Source organism: Sorex araneus, chromosome 1, assembly GCF_027595985.1.
Source record: "Sorex araneus isolate mSorAra2 chromosome 1, mSorAra2.pri, whole genome shotgun sequence".
Classification (NCBI taxonomy): Eukaryota; Metazoa; Chordata; class Mammalia; order Eulipotyphla; family Soricidae; genus Sorex; species Sorex araneus.
Window position 1 is genome coordinate 80,995,922 of NC_073302.1, and position 20,466 is coordinate 81,016,387.

The 20,466-nt window shown below is 43.4% G+C and overlaps 1 protein-coding gene across 5 annotated transcripts; it reads left to right on the top strand.

Annotated features, from left to right (window-relative positions):
* The first annotated feature begins 6 nt into the window (after nt 1-6).
* Nucleotides 7-11,548, top strand: HNRNPK (heterogeneous nuclear ribonucleoprotein K). Of its 5 annotated transcripts, none has more exons than XM_055121325.1 (16): nt 7-138; nt 1,876-1,960; nt 2,267-2,364; nt 2,848-2,904; nt 4,414-4,457; nt 5,325-5,397; nt 5,878-5,949; nt 6,443-6,556; nt 6,708-6,836; nt 7,609-7,916; nt 8,031-8,085; nt 8,228-8,311; nt 8,718-8,733; nt 8,811-8,893; nt 9,064-9,233; nt 9,991-11,548. In XM_055121325.1, the coding sequence occupies exons 2-16, from the start codon at nt 1,903-1,905 to the stop codon at nt 10,022-10,024; spliced, it is 1,395 nt and encodes a 464-aa protein (XP_054977300.1). In that variant the 5' UTR covers nt 7-138; nt 1,876-1,902; the 3' UTR covers nt 10,025-11,548. The 5 variants fall into 5 exon arrangements, with proteins under 5 accessions (XP_054977300.1, XP_054977402.1, XP_054977471.1 ...); XM_055121427.1 differs by having other exon boundaries at nt 10,051-11,548; XM_055121365.1 differs by lacking the exon at nt 7-138 and adding an exon at nt 340-476.
* Nucleotides 11,549-20,466: the final 8,918 nt, after the last annotated feature.

Sequence of the window (20,466 nt, forward strand, 5' to 3'; positions counted from 1 at the left end):
CCCCACCGTTAGTGAGTGCGCGAACGAGAAAGGAGGAGGGCGCTCCAGGCGAAGGCACTGCGGACGCCATTATCCTCTATTTCTCTGCTGCACCAACTACGACGTCCTGCTGACGTCCCCCTTGCCGGCGGCCTCCAGGTACTCGGGGTGACTGGGGAGTGGGGATTACGGATCTGGGACAGCGCGCGGCCTCCCTCACGGCGGCCTTGGCTTTCTGCAGGGCCCCGTTTCGCCAGGCCGCGGAGCCCGAAAGGGAGGCACCGCGGGAGGCGGGGTCGGCGCTGCTGCCGACTCCGTAATTGACGCGGCCGCGGGCCAATCTCCGAGCCCTCGCGCCACCGCCGGAGCTCGAGCGGCCAATTGGGCGCGGCGGCGGGGTAGGCAGCGCGGGGAGGCGGGAGCCGGCGGCGGGGGCCTCAGCTCGCTCACTGTCTGTCTGACCGGCCGAGGCGGCGGAGGGACGGCGGCCTCGCGCGGTGAGGAGCGGGCCGGGGCGAGGGACGGGCCGGCGAGGGTCGGGGGCGCGTCCGGCCGCGGGAGGAGGCGGCCGGGGGCTGCGGGGAGCCAGCCGGGGCTCCGAGGGGAGCGTTGCCCGGCTCCCCTCCCCCACGCCGCCATTTCCCCGAGCGGACGGCCGCAGTCCGCCCGCTAGGCCGGGCGCTCCGGGGACGGCGCCGCGGGAGCCTGTAGGGCGGGCTGCAGTTTCGGGGGGCCGCGCCCGCGTGCGGGCCGGGGCCGGGGGCTGCGGGCGGGGCCGGGGCGTCCGGGCCCGCCGCCTCTTCGTGTGGGCCGGCCGCGCTCGGGCGCTCGGGGCCGGCCTCGGGGACGCGGGCGCCCGGGGGCCTCCGTTGCTTTGTCTCGGCGGGTGGGGGAGGGGGCGAGGCGGCGGGACCGCGTGGTGGGTGGGGGAGGGGTGGGCGCTCGGCTCCGCCTCGTAGCGCGTAGTCGCCATTACGCGGGCCGCCATTTCCTGCCGGATCCGGCCGCGGCGGGCGGCGCGGGGCGCGCTGCATCTGGTGGGGTGCTTGGTGCGTCGGTGCTTGCGCGTCTTCCCGCCCGCGCCGTGGAGGACTGAGCCGGGGGCGGACGGGCGGCGTTTTCGGTCAGTGGAAAGGAGCAGCTCGGGAGAGCGGGGCTGCACCCTGGAGTTGGGCGCTGTGGGCTCCGGCTCTCCTCTCCTGGGACGCACCACGCGGCTCCTCCCTGGGCGCTGCTGCCCAGCCCTGTAGGCACAACCGCCCCACGTCTTGAATCGGGTTTGAAAAAACCGGCCCGTTTCCGAGATTCGGGGGCTTAACGCAGACTTGCGAGCCGCTCTGGCCGTCAGGCGCAATTCGAGGGTGGGCTTGTGAAAGTTCTCGCCCTGGCGTTGGCCAGATTATCGTATTTTATTTGAATTTGCAAACTGTCCAGATTGCAGAGATTATTGTGTCGTCCGTGAGGAGAGTCAAACGCGCTTTGGATTTTAGAGCTAACACTAAGTTGTGTAGCTTAGATTCTTTGCTGAGATAGAATTAGGGTTGGCATGCTTACAGCTTTATAAGCCTTAGGTTGCTTCTATGCATAAAATAACCCAGTTGTTGAGATACAGCCCGTGGATAAATTTTTTTAAAAAAAGAACAACAGGATTTCCTCTTGTTTTTTAAGAAGGACCCTCCCCCCCAAAGAGCAAAACTGATTCATATTAGTTTTTATAGGGTACGGCAACAGTACGTAGGGTTTCAGTTGGTCCTACCCAGAACAGTTCTTATCTGCAAGGATATATAATAACCGGTACGTTGAAGTGGAATTGTTGCTTTCTTAGCAAGATGCGTAGATTACATTGGGCCAAATGCACTAGCCGCTTTAATTTTTTTTTTTTTTTTTACAAAACAGATTGGTGTGTCCATTTAATACAAGAAAATGGAAACTGAACAGCCAGAGGAAACCTTCCCTAACACCGAAACCAATGGTGAATTTGGTGAGAAGATACTTTACAACTTCCAATTTTTTTCAGGATTTCAGTGTTACTGAATGCTATAAGTATCTCTTAGTTGAACTACTTTATGCAGTATCTTGTTAGGAAATTAATTTGAAGGAAACATTCTTGAAGTAGTACATTTAATGTATATCTTTCTTTTTTTTGAAGTTACTAAAAAATGTCTTAAATGGCGTAGCTTTTTTAAACATAAGTCCCATTATTTAAAACAGATTTAATGAAGTGAAAGTTCCTTTATTTTTAAGGATGTTTGTTCTTGCTTTTTGAAGTCTTAATCTTGAATTCTAGGTAAACGCCCTGCAGAAGATATGGAGGAGGAACAAGCTTTTAAGAGATCTAGAAACACTGATGAGATGGTTGAATTACGCATTCTGCTTCAGAGTAAGGTATAAATTTTCTACTTGATTGTACCTTTTTAAAGGATACACACTAAGGTGAGATCATATTCCCTTTGAGAAAGCCTTCATCGTCTTAGAATTGGAAAAAATTAAGTAATTGCGTGGTTCTTTTTCCAACAAAAAAATTAAGATCCCTTAGTATAGGAAGCCACTGCAGATTAAATTGGAATGATGCATATGTTAAATCGATTATACCTTGATTACAGTGGTTTCATTGGGAAATAGTGTCGGGCAACTTAACATCACAATATGAAATCCGTGCTGGTAATTAAATTGTTTCACAGTCACAGTGGTTGCCATAAAACTGATGGGGGCTTAGGTTTTATGCTTTGCATATTTCTCATAAGCTTGAGTAGAGAAGGCTTTATATCTTTTGTGTAGTCACAGATCACATTGACTTCCCAAATTGAGTCCAATAAGTGGAAGAATTATTTGCTTAGTTTCTTTTTTTTTTTTTTTTACCTTCTCCAGAATGCTGGGGCAGTGATTGGGAAAGGAGGCAAGAATATTAAGGCTCTCCGTACAGACGTAAGTATTAGAGAGTTCGAAATACTATGAAAGCTTCAGTTTGTGTTTGTAAAAAACTTAAAAAAGATTTGCATCCTAGGAATCATTTAATAATCTAGTTTTATGCCATTTTGTAGCAATTAGATGATTTCAGGGTTTGTCGTTCCCCGTTTAACAAAGCCCAGATTGAGTTGGGGGTGTTTATTAAACCTCTTACCTCATTTTCTAATAACTTCCCCAAATACCATTTCAAACCAGATAACATCTTGATTAGTTAGAAATAGCAAAGAAAATGTGAAAGCCCTTTATTGAACCATTTCTCACTTGTGTGGTCAATTGCAGTATTGAAAGCCATTGGTGTTAGCTGATGAAACCCAAAAGGTTTTTTTTGTTGGTTTTTTTTTGTTTTGTTTTGTTTTCTTTTTTTGTTTTGTTTTCTTTTAGTTGTCCATCTGTTATTTAACAGCTTGCATGTGGAGCACAAAGAAATTTAATGTTGAGATTGTGTGATACAGTTATGGATAAAGAGTAGGCATTAAAGAGAGGGAAAGCCTTTTGTCACTGCCTGCATTTGAGTTTTCATATTATAGTGGGTTGACTCTAGTGATTAGACATTTTAATAATGGTTTCACTGAAAGTTATATTTACAGGACCACAAGTATTTTTTTTTCTCAGTGTACACACTTCCTAATGATTTCTTGCTAAGTTGGCAAATAATAACTTGGTGTTGAATATTTATTATTTGACAGTATTTCATTTCTCTCTTGGTCGCAGATCTTTGTTCTTCTTGTAAACTGAAAACTGAACTGTAACAAACTTGAAACTTTAGAGTTTACAAACTTGCCTTGCCTTGTTAGGGCATAGGAATGCATTTTAAACCTCCAGGAAACTAGTCAAGGATTAAGGATTTTGGTTGTGGGAATTTTTGTTTTGTCCTTTTATGATTCCCCTCTCCTCTAAATCCAGATGCTCTGTATAAATTAATCTGGGTTGTTAATTATCCCGTTTCCTCAAGAATTATCAGTAAACTGAGTCATGACAGGTTTTATGTCTACCCTCATGAGCCAGCCTGCTACTGAAACATCGTTTGTTTATTTTTTTGTTTTTGTTTTTTGTTTTTGTTTTATTTTTTTAATTCCTAAAAAAGTACCATCATTTAAGGTCCTTATGCTAAGCCACGTTCAGATTTAAAGAAGTCCATTATTGTGTTAGTCTTCAGAACAACTTAAGCTTGTTTCATTAATTGAGAGTATGAGTATAGTTTGTATTAAATTAAAATTTATTGCTTTTCCCCCTTTTCCCTCTCCTTGTTTTTTTGGCCATATATCTCCGTTGCCCATGTACTGGATCGACTTACCCCTGCGTTGCCCACCATGACGTTGGCCCATCCGCCCCTGAACGCCCATGTGAAAACCCTGGTTGGCTATGCCCAAAAATGTGCTCGTTGCCAAACGGGTACCATACTTGACAACTTCTGATTGAATGCCCATGCCCAATGCCAACATCCACGAACGCCAATGACCAATGCAGTACAATGCCAGTGTTTCAGTCCCAGACAGCAGTGGCCCCGAGCGGTATGTCCCAACAGTTTATGCCTCACTGCCTGATTAGAAAGAGAGAAATGTATTTTATTACCTGCCTTTTATATAATTAAATAGTATCCCCTTTAGACGGTGTATTGTTTTTCAAGTTTCTGTCTTATTTTCCCCATTAAGTCTTTTTGTCACTGAACTTTTACCGTGAGTTGCCCACCCAAACGATCCACTAATTTTATTTCGATGGAAGGAGCACAGCTTCAAGTGTTGCATATTTGCTGCATTGTAAATCAAATTGTTACCAAAATAGTCTCTCGCTCTGTCTTTGTGGCCCACCTTGCTTCCCAACATTGCCTGTTCATAATTTTTTCTGATGAAATGCTAACTCTGGTTCACTTCTTCACTCCTCATTTGTGTTGTCTTTGTTTTGTCTTGCATTTGTATTTGTTTTCTTGCAGAGCCCATTAGTGATCTAATTTCTAACTGGTATCCATAACTTTACTCCAGATACAATGTTTACCACTTGCATATTTCCCCACTTTGCCTAAGAGAAGGTGTGCCAGTTTTTACCAATGTAACAGCGAGGGTATCCTTTAATTAACAGTGGTGGCGGGGAACATAAATATTCAACTCTGCTTCAGTTCTGGTCAATTTATTGCCCACTTAATCTGAGCCCTTCCAAAAGCCCATTCTCTCTGTCTCTCTGCAAGTCTCCTAATATTGTTATGTCTGTACCGGGCATAAAACAAAATGCATGTGAAAAATCTTAAATAGACTACTTTAAGTGGGGACTATTAAATGTATGTTACTTCTCTGTAAAAGTTTATATGATTACCGTTAACAAATACAAAACTCATTTTTCTTTTCCACCTTTTTGTACTATCTGGTATTTGTGGTGTTTGACAGCATATTGAGTATCAGTGCTGATATTGAAACAATTGGAGAAATTCTGAAGAAAATCATCCCTACCTTGGAAGAGGTAGGCTCTTTATCCATTCTTCCTGTTTGTTTTTTCTTTTCCTTTTTTCCCAACTTTGGGGGTTTAAAGGTAATGATTTGGGGGCATTGTGGAGGGACTGACTGGGTATTAAAATTGTAGCAGCACTAAGAGTTTGCTACATAGTGTACATGGTTAGTATGCCAGGTTGCTTATTTAAAAAAATTTTTTTTTTCCCTTGAAACTACCTGTGTCTATCGGGCATTTTACTAGGTTTAGCCTGTATTTTTTAAAAGTATTGGTATGGGGCATGTTTTGTGAGTTTTTTTTTTAAATCACACTGAATCATTTTGTATACTACATATTATTGAGGAAAGCGTTAAACTTAGATTCTTAGTGTAGATAAGCAGTTTTTTAATAATACAGGTATAAATACATTGTCGTAGCTTTACCAATATATGCGACAATAGCCTGATCACACTAGACACTTAACCTATTACTCTTTTATTTTTCTACTTTCAGGGCCTGCAGTTGCCATCACCCACTGCAACCAGCCAGCTCCCGCTCGAATCTGATGCTGTGGAATGCTTAAATGTATGTCATAGTGCCATTGAACCCCACTGAAGTATGGAGCCTGGCCCATAGGATCAATTTTATTTTTAACATAGTGTGCTTTTCCCGTCTCTATTAGAAAAAAAGGCTTAAAAACATGATAAATGAATGGTCTTACAACTCACTGTTGACCCTGCTCCATGCTGCAGTGGGAATTAATTACATTTGCAAAGTGCTTTGCAGTCATTTTTTTATTGTGTTATTTGAATGTTAATAATTTTGTGGTAACAGCGACATGCTAAATGGCTGCAGTGTGGGTATGGTGTTGCAGGACCTGAAAATAAGTTTTTTAAGGTGCAGAATGTCCTTTTTTGGGCCTGGCTATTGAGGATAATAAGCACATAACTGGTAAAGTTATTGAAATAAAAATTCAGGTTGCTCACTGCAACAGTATATTGTACGCTTATAGCAGATAAGTGTGTATTATTTGGGATTCTTGGTTTGGGACTAAAATTTCCTAACTCTCCTTCCGCAGTACCAACACTATAAAGGAAGTGACTTTGACTGCGAATTGAGACTGTTGATTCATCAGAGTCTGGCAGGAGGAATTATTGGGGTCAAAGGTGCCAAAATCAAAGAACTACGAGAGGTAAAGACATCTATTTTGGAAATTATGGTTGGGTTTTGTTTGGCTTTTCAATGATTTTTGATTTAAAAGAATATATTTTACTGAGCATATGTATTTTCTAATACAGTGTTTGGGAGCGCTTTCTTAAATGCTTTTTATTTTGAACTTGTAGAACACTCAGACAACAATCAAGCTTTTCCAGGAATGCTGTCCTCATTCAACTGACAGAGTTGTACTTATTGGAGGAAAACCAGATAGGGTTGTAGAATGCATAAAGATTATCCTTGATCTTATATCAGAGGTAAGGTCCAGAAAATTTTTCCATGAAACGAATATTTTACTGAAAAGACAGTTGAAAATTATTTTTAGAATGACTTTTACTTCCTGCATTTTTTACATAGCAGTTTTGTCATCTAAATTTAGAAATACTTTGGCAAAATACAAGGGCTCATAGACGAGATTTTTTTCCTTACTATTTTCTAAATGGACTGGAGTGATAGCACAGCAGGTAGGGCGTTTGCTTTGCACACAGTGGACCTGGGTTCGATTCATCTATCCCTTTCAGGGAGCCCGGCAAACTACTGAGCGTATTCTGCCCACACAGCAGAGTTTGGCAAGCTCCCCGTGGCATATCAGTATGCCAAAACCAGTAACAAGTCTCAAATGGAGACATTACTGGTGCCCGGCGAGCAAATCAATGAATAACTGGACAACAGTGCTATAGTGCTATTCTACAAATGAAATTATATGTTTTTATATTCATACATTGCAGATTCTCCCCCTCTTGACCAGATCAGAATTACGGTGATTCATAGACACACACACCTTCACCGCCCCAGTCATAGGGTAACAGGGTTTTTTGTAATTTCTTCACAGCAAACTTAATTCTTTGCCACGTGTTTAGGAGTTGCCAAAATTACTGGTTATTTTTCCAATATTGGGTATTATGTCTGTTGTGCCAGCTGTTCTCAGAGGAAATATTAAGCACCTAGATTATTTTGTTGAAAAGAATTAAGGCTTTTTCCAACCCCCATTCATTTGTAATATTGCTGGGTTTTGTTTTTTTGTTTTAGTCTCCTATCAAAGGACGTGCACAGCCTTATGATCCCAATTTTTATGATGAAACCTATGATTACGGTGGTTTTACTATGATGTTTGATGACCGTCGTGGACGTCCTGTGGGATTTCCTATGCGGGGAAGAGGTGGTTTTGACAGAATGCCTCCTGGCCGGGGTGGCCGTCCTATGCCTCCATCTAGAAGAGATTATGATGACATGAGCCCTCGACGTGGGCCACCGCCACCACCTCCTGGACGAGGTGGAAGAGGTGGTAGCAGAGCTCGGAATCTTCCCCTTCCTCCACCACCACCACCTAGAGGAGGGTAAGTCTCTTTTCTCCTCATACTAATATAGGTACTGTTGGGGAATATGATAGATTTTAATGTTGAATGTAGTGATGGACATCAAACTGATTTTAAAAAGTAATATGCTTACAGAGATCTGATGGCTTATGACAGAAGAGGAAGACCTGGAGATCGTTACGATGGCATGGTAAGAACATTTAACATTGTGCGGTCTGTGGAAAGGCATGTTGTCATTCTTGTTAAAGGTTTTTTAAATCCCCTTATTTTTTTCTTCATATTGAGTATAAGTGTAGCACAGGTTTATTTTAATAGTTTGATCTCTGACACAGGTTGGTTTCAGTGCTGATGAAACTTGGGACTCTGCAATAGATACATGGAGCCCATCCGAATGGCAGATGGCTTATGAACCACAGGTTGAGTATCATGGATATTTTAGTCATACCACCCATTTCTTGTGTAATTAATGTTTTTGTATGCTTCAGTGGTTCCCCTAAAAATTGTCTTCCAGAATTATAAACCAGGGGAAACAAGGACTTTGGTTTCCTTAAGCTGAGTGATTTCAGGAATATAAAAATAATGGGATCAGAGAGATGTAAGATAGTACAGTAGGTAGAGCACTTGCCTTGAAGGCAACACAGCTGACCTGGGCTCAGTCGCATCTCATAGTCCCATGAGCACCACCAAAAGTAATTCCTGAGTGCCGGGCCAGATATAATCCCTAAGTACTTCAGTGTTGTGCTTCTCCCCCACCCCACCCCTAAATTTTTTAAGTAGTATGGGAGAAAAGTAATTTCTTTCCTCTTTCCCTCCCCATTTTAGGGTGGCTCCGGATATGGTAAGATTTCTTACTTATAAAATCAAACTTGCATGTTAAGCTTTATCAGTGAACTTAGTGCTCACTTTTTAAATCAGATTATTCCTATGCAGGGGGTCGTGGCTCATATGGTGACCTTGGTGGACCTATTATTACTACACAAGTAACTATTCCCAAAGATGTAAGTGTTCTTAATATTGTAAGGGTTTTAATTTTTTGTGGACATGGCAGTAAAAATATTTTTAAAGCTGGGTTAAGAAATTAAATGGTTAAATGGACGTGAGTGGTATCTTTAGAAATCTAATGCTTGTATTAAATACTACCAATAAAAACTCAACTTTTTTTTTATAGTTGGCTGGGTCTATTATTGGCAAAGGTGGTCAACGAATTAAACAAATCCGTCATGAATCAGGAGCTTCAATCAAAATTGATGAACCTTTAGAAGGGTCCGAAGATCGAATCATTACCATTACAGGAACACAGGACCAGATACAGAATGCACAGTATTTGCTGCAGAACAGGTCAGTTTACTTTTAGCTCTGTTAGGTTTCACAAATTTAACCTCCTTAAACAGCTTTTCTTCTCAGTTGATTTTCCTTTCGAAGCCATGGTGTCTCCACTTTTTTTAGTGAGCTAACATTCTATAGCTTTGCTTTAATCTTCTGCTTTCTTAAAAAAAAAAAAGACATTCAATACTAATATTGCTGGAATTTCAATACTAATATTGCTGGAAGAAGCCTTAACCAAGAATACTTCTCATTTCTCTGGTGAAAACTGCTGCCAAAATCAAACTTGTTATAAATTACACAGAGCCTGTAGAAGCAGATTAAAAAAAATAAAAAGATGCAGGACTTCTGTAGAAAATATAGAAGATTCAATGGATGTTGGTCTAGTTCTGTGTGGAAGACTAGTGATTTTGTTGTTTTTAGATAACTAAATGACAACAAATCACAGTCTGCCATATGGCACAGGCCATGCCTCTACAGGACAAAATGATTGGTGCTGTAAAATGCAGCATTTCACACCTTACTGGCATTTCTTTGTCTTGTCTACCAAATATTAACAACTTGGTGATTTTGTTTTCTTAATTCTGCTACTAATATCTGATTTACTAGTAATCATTTTTCTTGGGGTTTATATTACTCTAATTTGTAATCGCTAATGTAATTCTAATTATAATGAACGTGTTTTAATTTAGCATTAAAAATTGTCTTAATGTTGATTAAGATGTTACGAACAAAAATTCTAATTCGTACTTTTTTTTCTTTTCTTTTATAGTGTGAAGCAGTATGCAGATGTTGAAGGATTCTAATGCAAGATATTTTTTCTTTTTTATAGTGTGAAGCAGTATTCTGGAAAGTTTTTCTAAGACTAGTGAAGAACTGAAGGAGTCCTGCATCTTTTTTTTTTTATCTGCTTCTGTTTAAAAAGCCAACATTCCTCTGCTTCATAGGTGTTCTGCATTTGAGGTGTAGTGAAATCTTTGCTGTTCACCAGATGTAATGTTTTAGTTCCTTAAAAACAGGGTGGGGGGGGGAAGGGCGTGCAAAAACTAACATTGAAATTTTGAAACAGCAGCAGAGTGAGTGGATTTTAATTTTTGTTCATTGTTGGTGGTTAAAAAGAAAAATTTCCCCCCATGTAATTATTGTGAACACTTTGCTTTGTGGTCACTGTAAGGTTTGGGGGGGTGGGGGTGGGACAGGAAGAGTAACAATAGTCCATATGTCCCTGGCATCTATTCAGAGCAGTGTGCAGAATGTAATGCTCTTTTGTAAGAAACGTTTTATGATTTTTAAAATAAATTTAGTGAACTTATTTTTGGTGGTCATTTTTTTTGAGTCATTTTTCAAATGGCTAAATTCCATAACTCGCTCCCAAACTAAACACTAAGTTTGATTTTCAGCTCCTCTGTTGGATATAAATGCAACTTGGTTATAGGCAAAATACCTTGGCAAATCTAATTCTGGTGATTGCTTGGTTTGAATGTCCATTGATTGTGGAGAGACTCCATATGTACTCAGGCTTATATACAATAAGCTGAGGGATTATTTAATTTTTTTTTTTTTTTGGCAAGTGCTTGCCCCTACTAGGCAACAGTTTTATATGTTAGCAATTGTGAAAATAGGTGGGAAACAATTCTACAGAATGGTGTATGCCCAGAAGCCTAATGGCAACAAGTTTATTAATCAGACTGTTTGGTTATGGAAGTGACTTATAATTTTTTTTAAAAAAACTAGGTAATTCACCTATAGACTTAAAACTGTTAGCTTGCTCTAGTGTCTTATTAGTTAAACTCTGTAAAATATATATATATTGTTTTTCCATTGTATGCAAATTGAAAGAAAAATGTACCATTTTTATGTTGTATGTTGGATTATGTAGGAAATGTTTGTGAAAATTTGGGGGCGGGGAGATGGGGAAAAGTTCCTGTGGATGTTTTGTGTAGTATCTTGGCATTTGTATTGATAGTTAAAGTTCACTTCCAAATAAAACTCCCTTAATGCTAGATTTGATGTGTGCCCAATTTGAACAAGGGTTGATTAACACATAAAGTTTGTTAACTGTTCTCTTGTTAGTTAATACAAATCTTAAATTATTTTTGTGTCAAGTGATTTCTAGCCTTAAGTGAAATCTGGTGGGGGTAGCAGATAAGCACTTCTCCATTGTTGAATGGGTCTTCAAACAGAATGAGAGCTGAATTGTCCAGATTTATCAGTTCTTTTTCTTTGCCTATAAGAAAATTTGAAAGTCTTGGATCTCTAGTTTTAAAATAGTTCTACTTTGATATAGTTAAATAAGTTTAGGTAAGACAATAAAAATGTCAAGTATGCTGCTTTGGGTTTTTTTTTTTTTTATAAAAACTACAAGATGCTGTCTTTGATGAGTCATTTAGAAGTTAACCCTTCCATTTTATAGTTAAGAAACGTGCTTGGCAGCATCACTTAAAATTAGTTGATTCCCCAAAGGTGTGAAATTAAGTTGATTTGCCACATGGATGATAGTTATATTCCCCATGGACTATTTAAGTATGTGTGAATTCGATTGATTTGGATAGCACAGTTTGCTTATATTAAAGGAACCTTACCTGTGAAGAAAAACAATAAAGCATCCCAAGAGAGAAAACTGATCTTTGAAGGTTTTCATTGATAAACAGGTTATATAAATTTTGCTTATTAGAAATAAGATTGACATCTGAACCTACAGAAAAAAATGACCCATAAAGTAGAAGTGGGCGATAAGTATAACCCCAGCCAAGGGTTGCTCCAGCCTGGACTTCGGGGATCATACCCACCTGTGACCCAGTCCTGAGATCTCTGAAATTTAACAAGTTTCAAGGACTTCCCTTAAAACTTTGGTGAGATTACTAAATGCAAACATCATTTTACTGTTTCAGCCAGTATTGTAATATTTTGACCACTGCTAGGCATTGTATAGAGTATAAACCTTAAAGATAGCAATTTTCATACTGAAACTATTTCAGGGCATGTCTTTGGAGGGTTTGAATTGCTCCTGATGGGCAGGAACAAGAAGTAAGGCAGACAGACCCTACAGGTGGTGTACGTAATTCCTGGAGCACAGCTTAGGGTCACTCATGAACACTACCTGTGTATGGCACAAAACACCATTAAAGATTACTAGTATTTCTGTAGATCAATGAGAACTACATTAGGTTTAATTTGATTGTATTGTATGTGTAGTGCTAGGTCAGAACCAGGACTCCACATGAAGGCAGAGATCTCCCACAGACGTATCTCAGTCCCATTTGGTTTGGGGGCCATAGCCATCAGTGCTCAGGGTTTACTTGTACACAAATCACTCTTTGTGGGCTTGGGACCATATACAATGCTGGGAGTTGAACCTGGATCAGCTGTATACAAGGCAAGTGCTATATCTTTAGCCCCTAAGTCAACTTTAAATAATGCTTTTCTCATAGCTGACAGCTGTAGCACAGTGTTCTGATGTTATTCCTGGCTGTGTTCAGGAGTGACCACTTTGAGAAACCAACCTGTACGTGATGCTAGGAGATTGAACCTAGGTGTGACTGCATGGAATGAACTTCGTCTTCCTGCACTCTTACACTAACAAGAAATCTGAGGTAAATGAGAATAGAAGTACCTGAAAAGCTTAGACATCTGCATACAACATGCAGTGTTTGCCAAGTTGAAGTCGTTTGATAGTAAACTAGCAGACAAAAATAAAACTCGGGTTGAATTCCCATTGTCAGCTCAGCCACAGGGTTTGGGTGAAAATTCGAGCAATTGTACAGCTCAATACCTGTCTGTCCACCTCCCATTCTCCGTGTTTTTGTTTTTACCTACAGCCCCCACATCTGTGGTTGTGATAAAAATTAGTGGTTCACCAAAGACTCATACCTTCAAAAAGCCTTTTAAAAAATACTTTAGGTCTTGGGATATTAAGACCCAATTAGAATAAATTAGTCTTTAGGATGAGGAAAAGGGACATACAAAAAGGAATGGCACGTTTTTATTGATAGAAGAGGGAATTTGGCAGTAATGAAAGTGTAGTACAAAATGGCTGCACGCAGCAGGTAGGAGTGTTCCTCTTGCACTTTGTCCAGCCTGAATTCAATCTCCTACCCCATATGGTCCTCCAAGCACCTTCAGGAGTGATCCCGGGGCACAAAGGCAGGTGTAGCCCAAAAGCAAGGTTGGATGCTGAACCAGCTAGTCACAGGTGGATTAAATGAACCTTTTATTCAAAGACAACAGTTCCTAGAAATTAATAGTTCTCCCAGTTGATGAGATAGAATCCTGAAGTTTGAAGGTTTCTTCTCAACCAAAGGGCAAGTACTCTATTCAAATCAGATCTGTCCTGGGAATTTAAATCGCCTAGAATGATGCAAGCAAGTTGCAATTATTTTTTTTTCAGCAGTACTAGTAGAGTTATTTTTGCTCTAAAATTTTCTCTTTATAGTTCTGCTACTCAGTTTGTCTATATGTGAGTTTTTCTTCATAGCTCTCAAAGTGGGCCCTTTGCAGTTTCTCCATTTAGGGTATAAATCAGCCATTTCTAGGGAAGTGCAGGCCTTACCTCAAAAGAGCTCCCAAGAAACACAGAACAGCCAGCAACATGCCTCAAGTTTCCAGTGTTTTGGGCTTCGACCTCAGGCAAGATGATGCAACCTGGAATACCACTGGGGAAACTGAGATTGGAGATGTGGCAATAGTTCCGCTTGGGTTTACTCTAAGGTATGGCCAGGGACCAAGATGGCAGGCGGCCTATTTCATTTAATACAGCCTGCCAGTGTCTGATCCCTGGCACTGCCAGGAGTGATCTCCGAGCATGGAGCCAGAGCACACCCTGGTGTGGCAAAAAAAAAAACCCCACAGGATGTATTACTCTGAAGGATTTAGCACTGATGTTTTTGAAGTAGCCTTGAGGCATAAGCTTACCCTAATACTAAAGTCTGAGAGGGGCCTGAAAGAAAACAGCAGGTAAGACATTCTGCTGGGGCTAGAGAAATAGTACAGTGGGTAGGGCGTTTGCCTTGCATGAAGCTGACCTGGGTTTGATTCCCAGCATCCCATATGGTCCCCTGAGCACCGCCAGGAGGCAATTACTGAGTGCAGAGCCAGGAGTAACCCCTGTGCATGGCTGGGTGAGACCCAAAGAGCAAAAAAAAAAAAAAAAAGACATTCTCCTTGCACATAATCCCCTGCAACCCTCTATGGTCCCCAAGCAGTGCCCCACAGGAGTGATCCCTGAGTACTTTGGGTGGCCTGAAAGTAAAAAAGTGGTGATGTAGCTCAGAGAATTTGCCTTGCATATATTATGAGGCCCTGGATTCAATCTGATACCTCACACAAAAAGATTAACAGAATATTGTTCAGAAACAGCCATTCTGGATAACTACTAGGTCATTTTAGTGCAAAAAAGATCAGTGCAGTCCCATTAAATCCAAACTTCTGAAAAGGTGTACCTAGTATATCTGCACTGTACTGTCTGCACTGTCATCCCATTGTTCACTGATTTGCTCAGCGGGCACCAGTAACATCTCTATTGTGTATGGCGAAAGGAATTTGGTCTAATAAGACTACAGAAAAATGATGTTTTGGGACTGTTATAGGCGCTTAGGAGTTACATGAAAATTTCAGATCCAAGCTTCTGGAAGCTCAATCCAGACATCGCCTATTTGTATTTGTACTTAAACCAGATCATACATTGGGGCTGGAGCAATAGCACAGCGGGTAGGGCATTTGTCTTGCACGCTGCCGATCCGGATTCGATTCCCAGCATCCTATGTGGTCCTCTGAGCACTGCCAGGGGTGATTCCTGAGTGCAGAGCCAGGAATAACCCCTGAGCATTGCCAGGTGTGACCCAAAAAGAAAACAAACAAACAAAACCATGCATGCAGTAGAACTTTGTACTTGAATCAAGCAGTGTCTTATTTGGGGGGGAGGTGGGGGGGGGGCCGTCCTAGCTTGCATGTGGCCAACCCAGGATGGATACTCAGGATTGATGCCTAGTATTTCATATGATCCCCTGTTCATTTCCAAACAAATTCTAGAGGTCACAGTGATCATCCCAGATAACCTGCTGGGGATCACAGAACCCTCCATCCTAGAATACAAAGTACACACTAGACACAGCTACTTGTCAAAGCCATCCTCCATGCTTCAGCATCTATGTCATGGGCCTGGAATGGATTAAGGGTAATGGTATCACTGTCATCCCGTTCATGGATTTACTCAAGCAGGTGCCAGTAACGCCCCCCATTTGTCCCAGCCCTGAGATTTAAGCAGCTTCTCCTTACACGTCTTTTCCAACAATTGGAGGCTTCTTTCAGGGTCAGGGGAATGAGACCTGTTACTGTTTTTTGGATATCGAATATGCCATGGGGAGCTTGCCAGGCTCTGCCATGCAGGCAGGGTACTTTTGGTAGCTTGCCGGGCTTTCCAAGACGCATATATACATATGTATATATGCCTCTCTGAGAGGCATATATACATATATACACACACATATATACGTATATATATATATATTTTCCTTTATGATGAGGTCCAGGAATATATTCACTCATGCATGAGGCTCAGCCCAAGCGTGTGGAAAGTGGCCTGGAGCATGGCATGGCAGCAATTGGGTAGTGGAGGTCGCTGCCAAGGCAGGGTCCCTTGGGGTGGGGAGGGCTCTCACCCACCCCAGGGGGGTCTCTGGGGTGCACCGAGTGAAAACAGCCTGGCATGTGTGGAGTCTGGTGGCATGGTTATGGGGGCCTCATTTTTATGCTCCCTTTCGGGAAAAGCAGCTGTGAGTTCTGGAGGGTGTCCAATGAGATTATCTGGTACCAGCAGGAGGTGTGACCCCTGGGTCGCTGGAGATTGGGGGAAGCAGGCAGAAGATTGCTGCTCCCGGATCCCGTTAAGCACAGAGTCCAAGATCACAAAGTTCTGCATTACCTGGGTTCTGTGGGACTTCGCTCATGCATGAGGCTCGGCTGAGCGTGTGGAAAGCGGCCTGGAGCGTGGTGGCAGTTGGGTAGTGGAGGTCGTCTGCCAGGGCATGGACTGGAGCAAAGGGTAATGGTAGCTCCATTAAATCACAACTTATATTGATTCTACTTAAGGACTCAATATATGCCAAGTGGACCCCAGAATAAACATTGCATTTTGGTGAATGGGTGAGGCCCACACGTGATGATGCTCAGGGGTTACACTTGGCTCTGCATTCAGGAATTCCTGGTGGTGCTCAGACCATATGGGCTGCCAGGGATCAAACCCACATCAGTCACAGGTAAAGCAAGAACCCTACCCGCTGTACAGTTTCTCTGGCCCCAAACACTAAAGTTTTGCATTGATAACGTCAAGGTGCTTTGGGAAAAAAAAAAAAAAGATTGCTTGAACCATGCAGTTTCAGATGTCAAACTCAAGGGCATACAATGCACATTTTTAACTTTTTGAGCCATCTTGGTCCCAACCACAAAACCTCTACAAATGCAGTTTTTCTTAAATCTATGTGCTGATTACAGATTTTTCCCCTCCCCACTTTACTTAAACACCATGGTTTACAAAGTTGTTCATGATGCATTTGTTACAGGCATTTAGTATTTCAATACCAGTTTCACCACCACTTTGACTTTCCCTCCACCATTGTCCCCATTTCCCAACCACCCCATCAAGCCTGCCCCTGTAGTAGCCCAAAATAATTTATATTTTAGTTATACCACGAAATAGCAAATGGAATTATCAAAATATTGACACTATTTGTTTATATAACAAGGTCTGTTTTTTTGTTGTTTTGCTTTTTTGGGCCACACCCAGCGATGCTCAGGAGTTACTCCTGGCGGTGCTCAGAGGACCATATGGGATGCCAGGGACTGAGCTCAGGTCGGACTCATGCAAGGCAAACACCCTGCTTGCTGTATATTGCTCTGGCCTCAATAAGGTCTGTATTTAATAACAATTGTCTTTTTGGACCTCCCAAGTGCTTAGAGGGCCCAAGGATAGTACTGCTAAAAGTAGGGTGCTTGCTTTGCCATGCAGCCAATCCAAGTTTGATCCCCAGCACCCCATGTGGTCTCCTGAGCCCTGCTAGCAGTGATCCCTCAGTGTAGAGCCAAGAGTAAGCCCTGAGCACTGCTGAACGTGACCACAAAACTAAGCATATAATCAAGTGGTGCATGCTTAGGAGGCCTCAGGGCCCTCCCGCTGATTCTCTACCAGTCAACCTGTGGTTCAATGCAAGGGCCCAATGACAAGTGCAGATCCAGCCCTGTGATGCCAGAGATTATGCCTTGGGGCCTACAGGGTCCACAATCAATGGTGGTTGGTCACTTTTCCAGTGCTTGGAGGCCTCCAGGGATGCACCCACTGATGCTCCCGACTGATGACTATGTGGTGCCTGGAATCAAAGTGGAGTTGACTTCACACAAAAAGCAAACACCTTAATCTGGTCCACCAAATCGTTTTAAATGTCACCAAGTTCTCATATATACAACTTAATCTATATAAAGTTAAATACACACATACATATATAATTACTGAGAACTAGGTGACACAAGTTTTGAAAGTTATATATTGTATATTACTGAATAACATTGGATTATCATTGCTCCTCCAGCATGGAGCTTAAGGTTTAAACCACTTACCTCCACAACAGTGCAACTGAAGTACACCCAATTCCATCAGGCACGAGTAATCCTATATTGCCTTTTTCTTTCCTTTATGTCATTTGCATGACTTATTTGGCAATATCCTTTTATAGACACAGTAAGACAGTTTCTGGTATCAGGCAGGGAAGGGGGTGAGAGGGAAATTGGGGACATTGCAGGAGCGAAGAAGACACTAGTGGAAGGGGCTGGTGTTGGACCTTTGTGATTCACAGTGATTCAATACATTGATTTTCTTCAAGAAGTGACCCACAGGGCTGCAGAGATAGTACAGTGAATAGGGCTCTCGCCTTGCACATGGTCATTCCAGATTCCATCCCTAGCACTCCATATAGTGCCCAAGGCCCACCAGGAGTGATTTCTCAGCACCGAGCCAGGAGTATGCCCTGAGTACCACTGAATATGGCCCAACAACAATAAAAACAAATAGTCTATTCTGTGTCCCTACGCCATACAAAACTGATTGACATTTTATACTCAGTAAGAAACAAACTGAAAGAGAAATAGGCTCCAATGATGCAAAGAAAACTCAATAATATAATGGCCTAGAGATAAGGATTACTTTCTTTTTTCTTCTTTTTGCTTTTTGGGTCACACCCAGCGATGCACAGGGGTTACTCCTGGCTCTGCACTCAGGAATTACTCCTGGCAGTGCTTGGGGGACCATATGGGATGCTGGGAATTGAACCCGGGTCGGCCGCGTGCAAGGCAAACGCCCTACCCGCTGTGCTATCACTCCAGCCCCTACGTTGCAAATTCTTTAAAAATTCCAAGGTTCTTTTACTGTCAACAACTAGAAATGTTTGTTTTGTTTTGGGCCACATCTGGAGGTGCTTAGGACTTACTCTTGGCTCTGTGCTCAGGGGACCATACAGGTTGCGGGAGATGGAACCTGGGTCTGTCCCTGCAAAGCAAGGGACTGTGCTATTGCTCTAACCCCAAGGATAACTATTTTAAAAATCATTTTGTGGGCCTAGAGTGATAGTACAGTGGGTAAGATGCTTGTCTTGCATGCAGCTTTAGGGTACCATCTCCTGCATTCCATATGGTCCCCCAAGCACGATCAAAAGTGGTATCTGAGCACAGTTAAGTCCTGAGTGCTTCCAGGTGTGGTGCTCCCTTCCTCCCCCGAAATCATTAACTTTATTGGGTAGAACCTACCCTATGTCCAGGAGCTATTTCAGGCTCGGTGTGTGTGTGTGTGGGGGGAGGGGTGGTAAGCTTGGTGGCTCCCAGTGGTACTCAAATCATGAAATCATGAAGTGCTAGAGAATCAGCCCTGGCCCCCCAAATCAAGGCATATGCTCTAGTCGAGGGTTTTATTTTTACCCTTCTTTTTTTTGGGGGGGGGGAGCTGGGGGGAGCAGGAAACAACCGGGAAACAATGGTCAGGGCATACTTTCAGCTCTGCTCTCAGAGATAATTCCTGGCCGGTGGGGTTGCTCAGGGGTCCACATAAGGTGCCTGGGATCGAACCCAAGTTAACCAAGTCTAAGGCAAAGGCCGACTAACTGTACTACCGCTCTGGCCCCTTAAGGAGTTTTTAAAGACTGGGGTTAAGAGTTGGGGCAGAGGGGCTGGAGCGATAGCACAGCGGGTAGGGCGTTTGCCTTGCACGCGGCTGACCCGGGTTCGAATCCCAGCATCCCATATGGTCCCCTGAGCACCGCCAGGGGTGATTCCTGAGTGCATGAGCCAGGAGTGACCCCTGTGCATCGCCGGGTGTGACCCAAAAAGCAAAAAAAAAAAAAAAAAGAGTTGGGGCAGTAATACAGTGGGTAGGATGTTTGCCTTGAACACAGTTGATCTGGGTTCGATCCACCGAAGGGCCTACTGGGTTGACCCCAAAACAATCACCCCTCCCCCCCCACAAAACTTTAAAAATTTAAGGCTGGAGAGATAAGTGCTTGCCTCGCATGTAGCAGGCCGGATTTAATCCCTGGCACTATGATCCCCAAGCACAGCCAGGGTAAGCGCTGAAGACTGCCAGGGACGTGGCCCAAACCCCCCCCCCCCCACCCCAAACAAAAACTTCAAAACGTAGTTTCTAATACTACGGTGGGAACATTTTAGGGCCGGGGCTGTAGACAGCAGTCCAGAACGCACTGCCTCGCGTACACAGAAGGCGCGGGCTCCATCTCCCCCACCCAAACACAGGCACAGCGCTGTTACTTTGGACTTAAAGCTCAGGAGTAAAAAATTACACGCTTCCATACCAAACTTCATCACATGGCAGATTTGGATCACTATTTTGTTATGGTTTTGGGGCCACCCGGCTGTGCTGAGGTCACTCCCGGGGAGGTTCGGGGGTGTCGGGCGGCTGTGCTCTGGCGGCCCGGGGTCACTCATTTGATTCCGACAGAAAGATCAGACGGACCTTTCCTCACAGCTGGGGCTGGACGGTGATTCCCGCCCACTTTCCCGGGCGTCGGGAGGCGCGACCATCGGGCTCCTCTCCGGCCCCCGCAGGCCCGGCCAGCCGGAAACGCGCGTTCTCCGAGCTCCACCTCTCCCGACCCCCGCACACCCCGCCGGCCGGCCGGAAACGCGCGTTCTCCGGGCTCCACCTCTCCCGCCCCTGCCCCCCCACCCCGCACGCCTAGCCAGCCGGAAACGGCCC

What these genes read in the sequence shown, in the direction of transcription:
- HNRNPK (XM_055121325.1), top strand. Translation starts at nt 1,903, where the DNA reads ATGGAAACTGAACAGCCAGAGGAAACCTTCCCTAACACCGAAACCAAT. An exon ending in AAATCAAAGAACTACGAGAG is followed by an intron (nt 6,557 to 6,707) that starts GTAAAGACATCT and finishes TTGAACTTGTAG; the next exon opens with AACACTCAGACAACAATCAA. An exon ending in CAGTATTTGCTGCAGAACAG is followed by an intron (nt 9,234 to 9,990) that starts GTCAGTTTACTT and finishes TTTCTTTTATAG; the next exon opens with TGTGAAGCAGTATGCAGATG.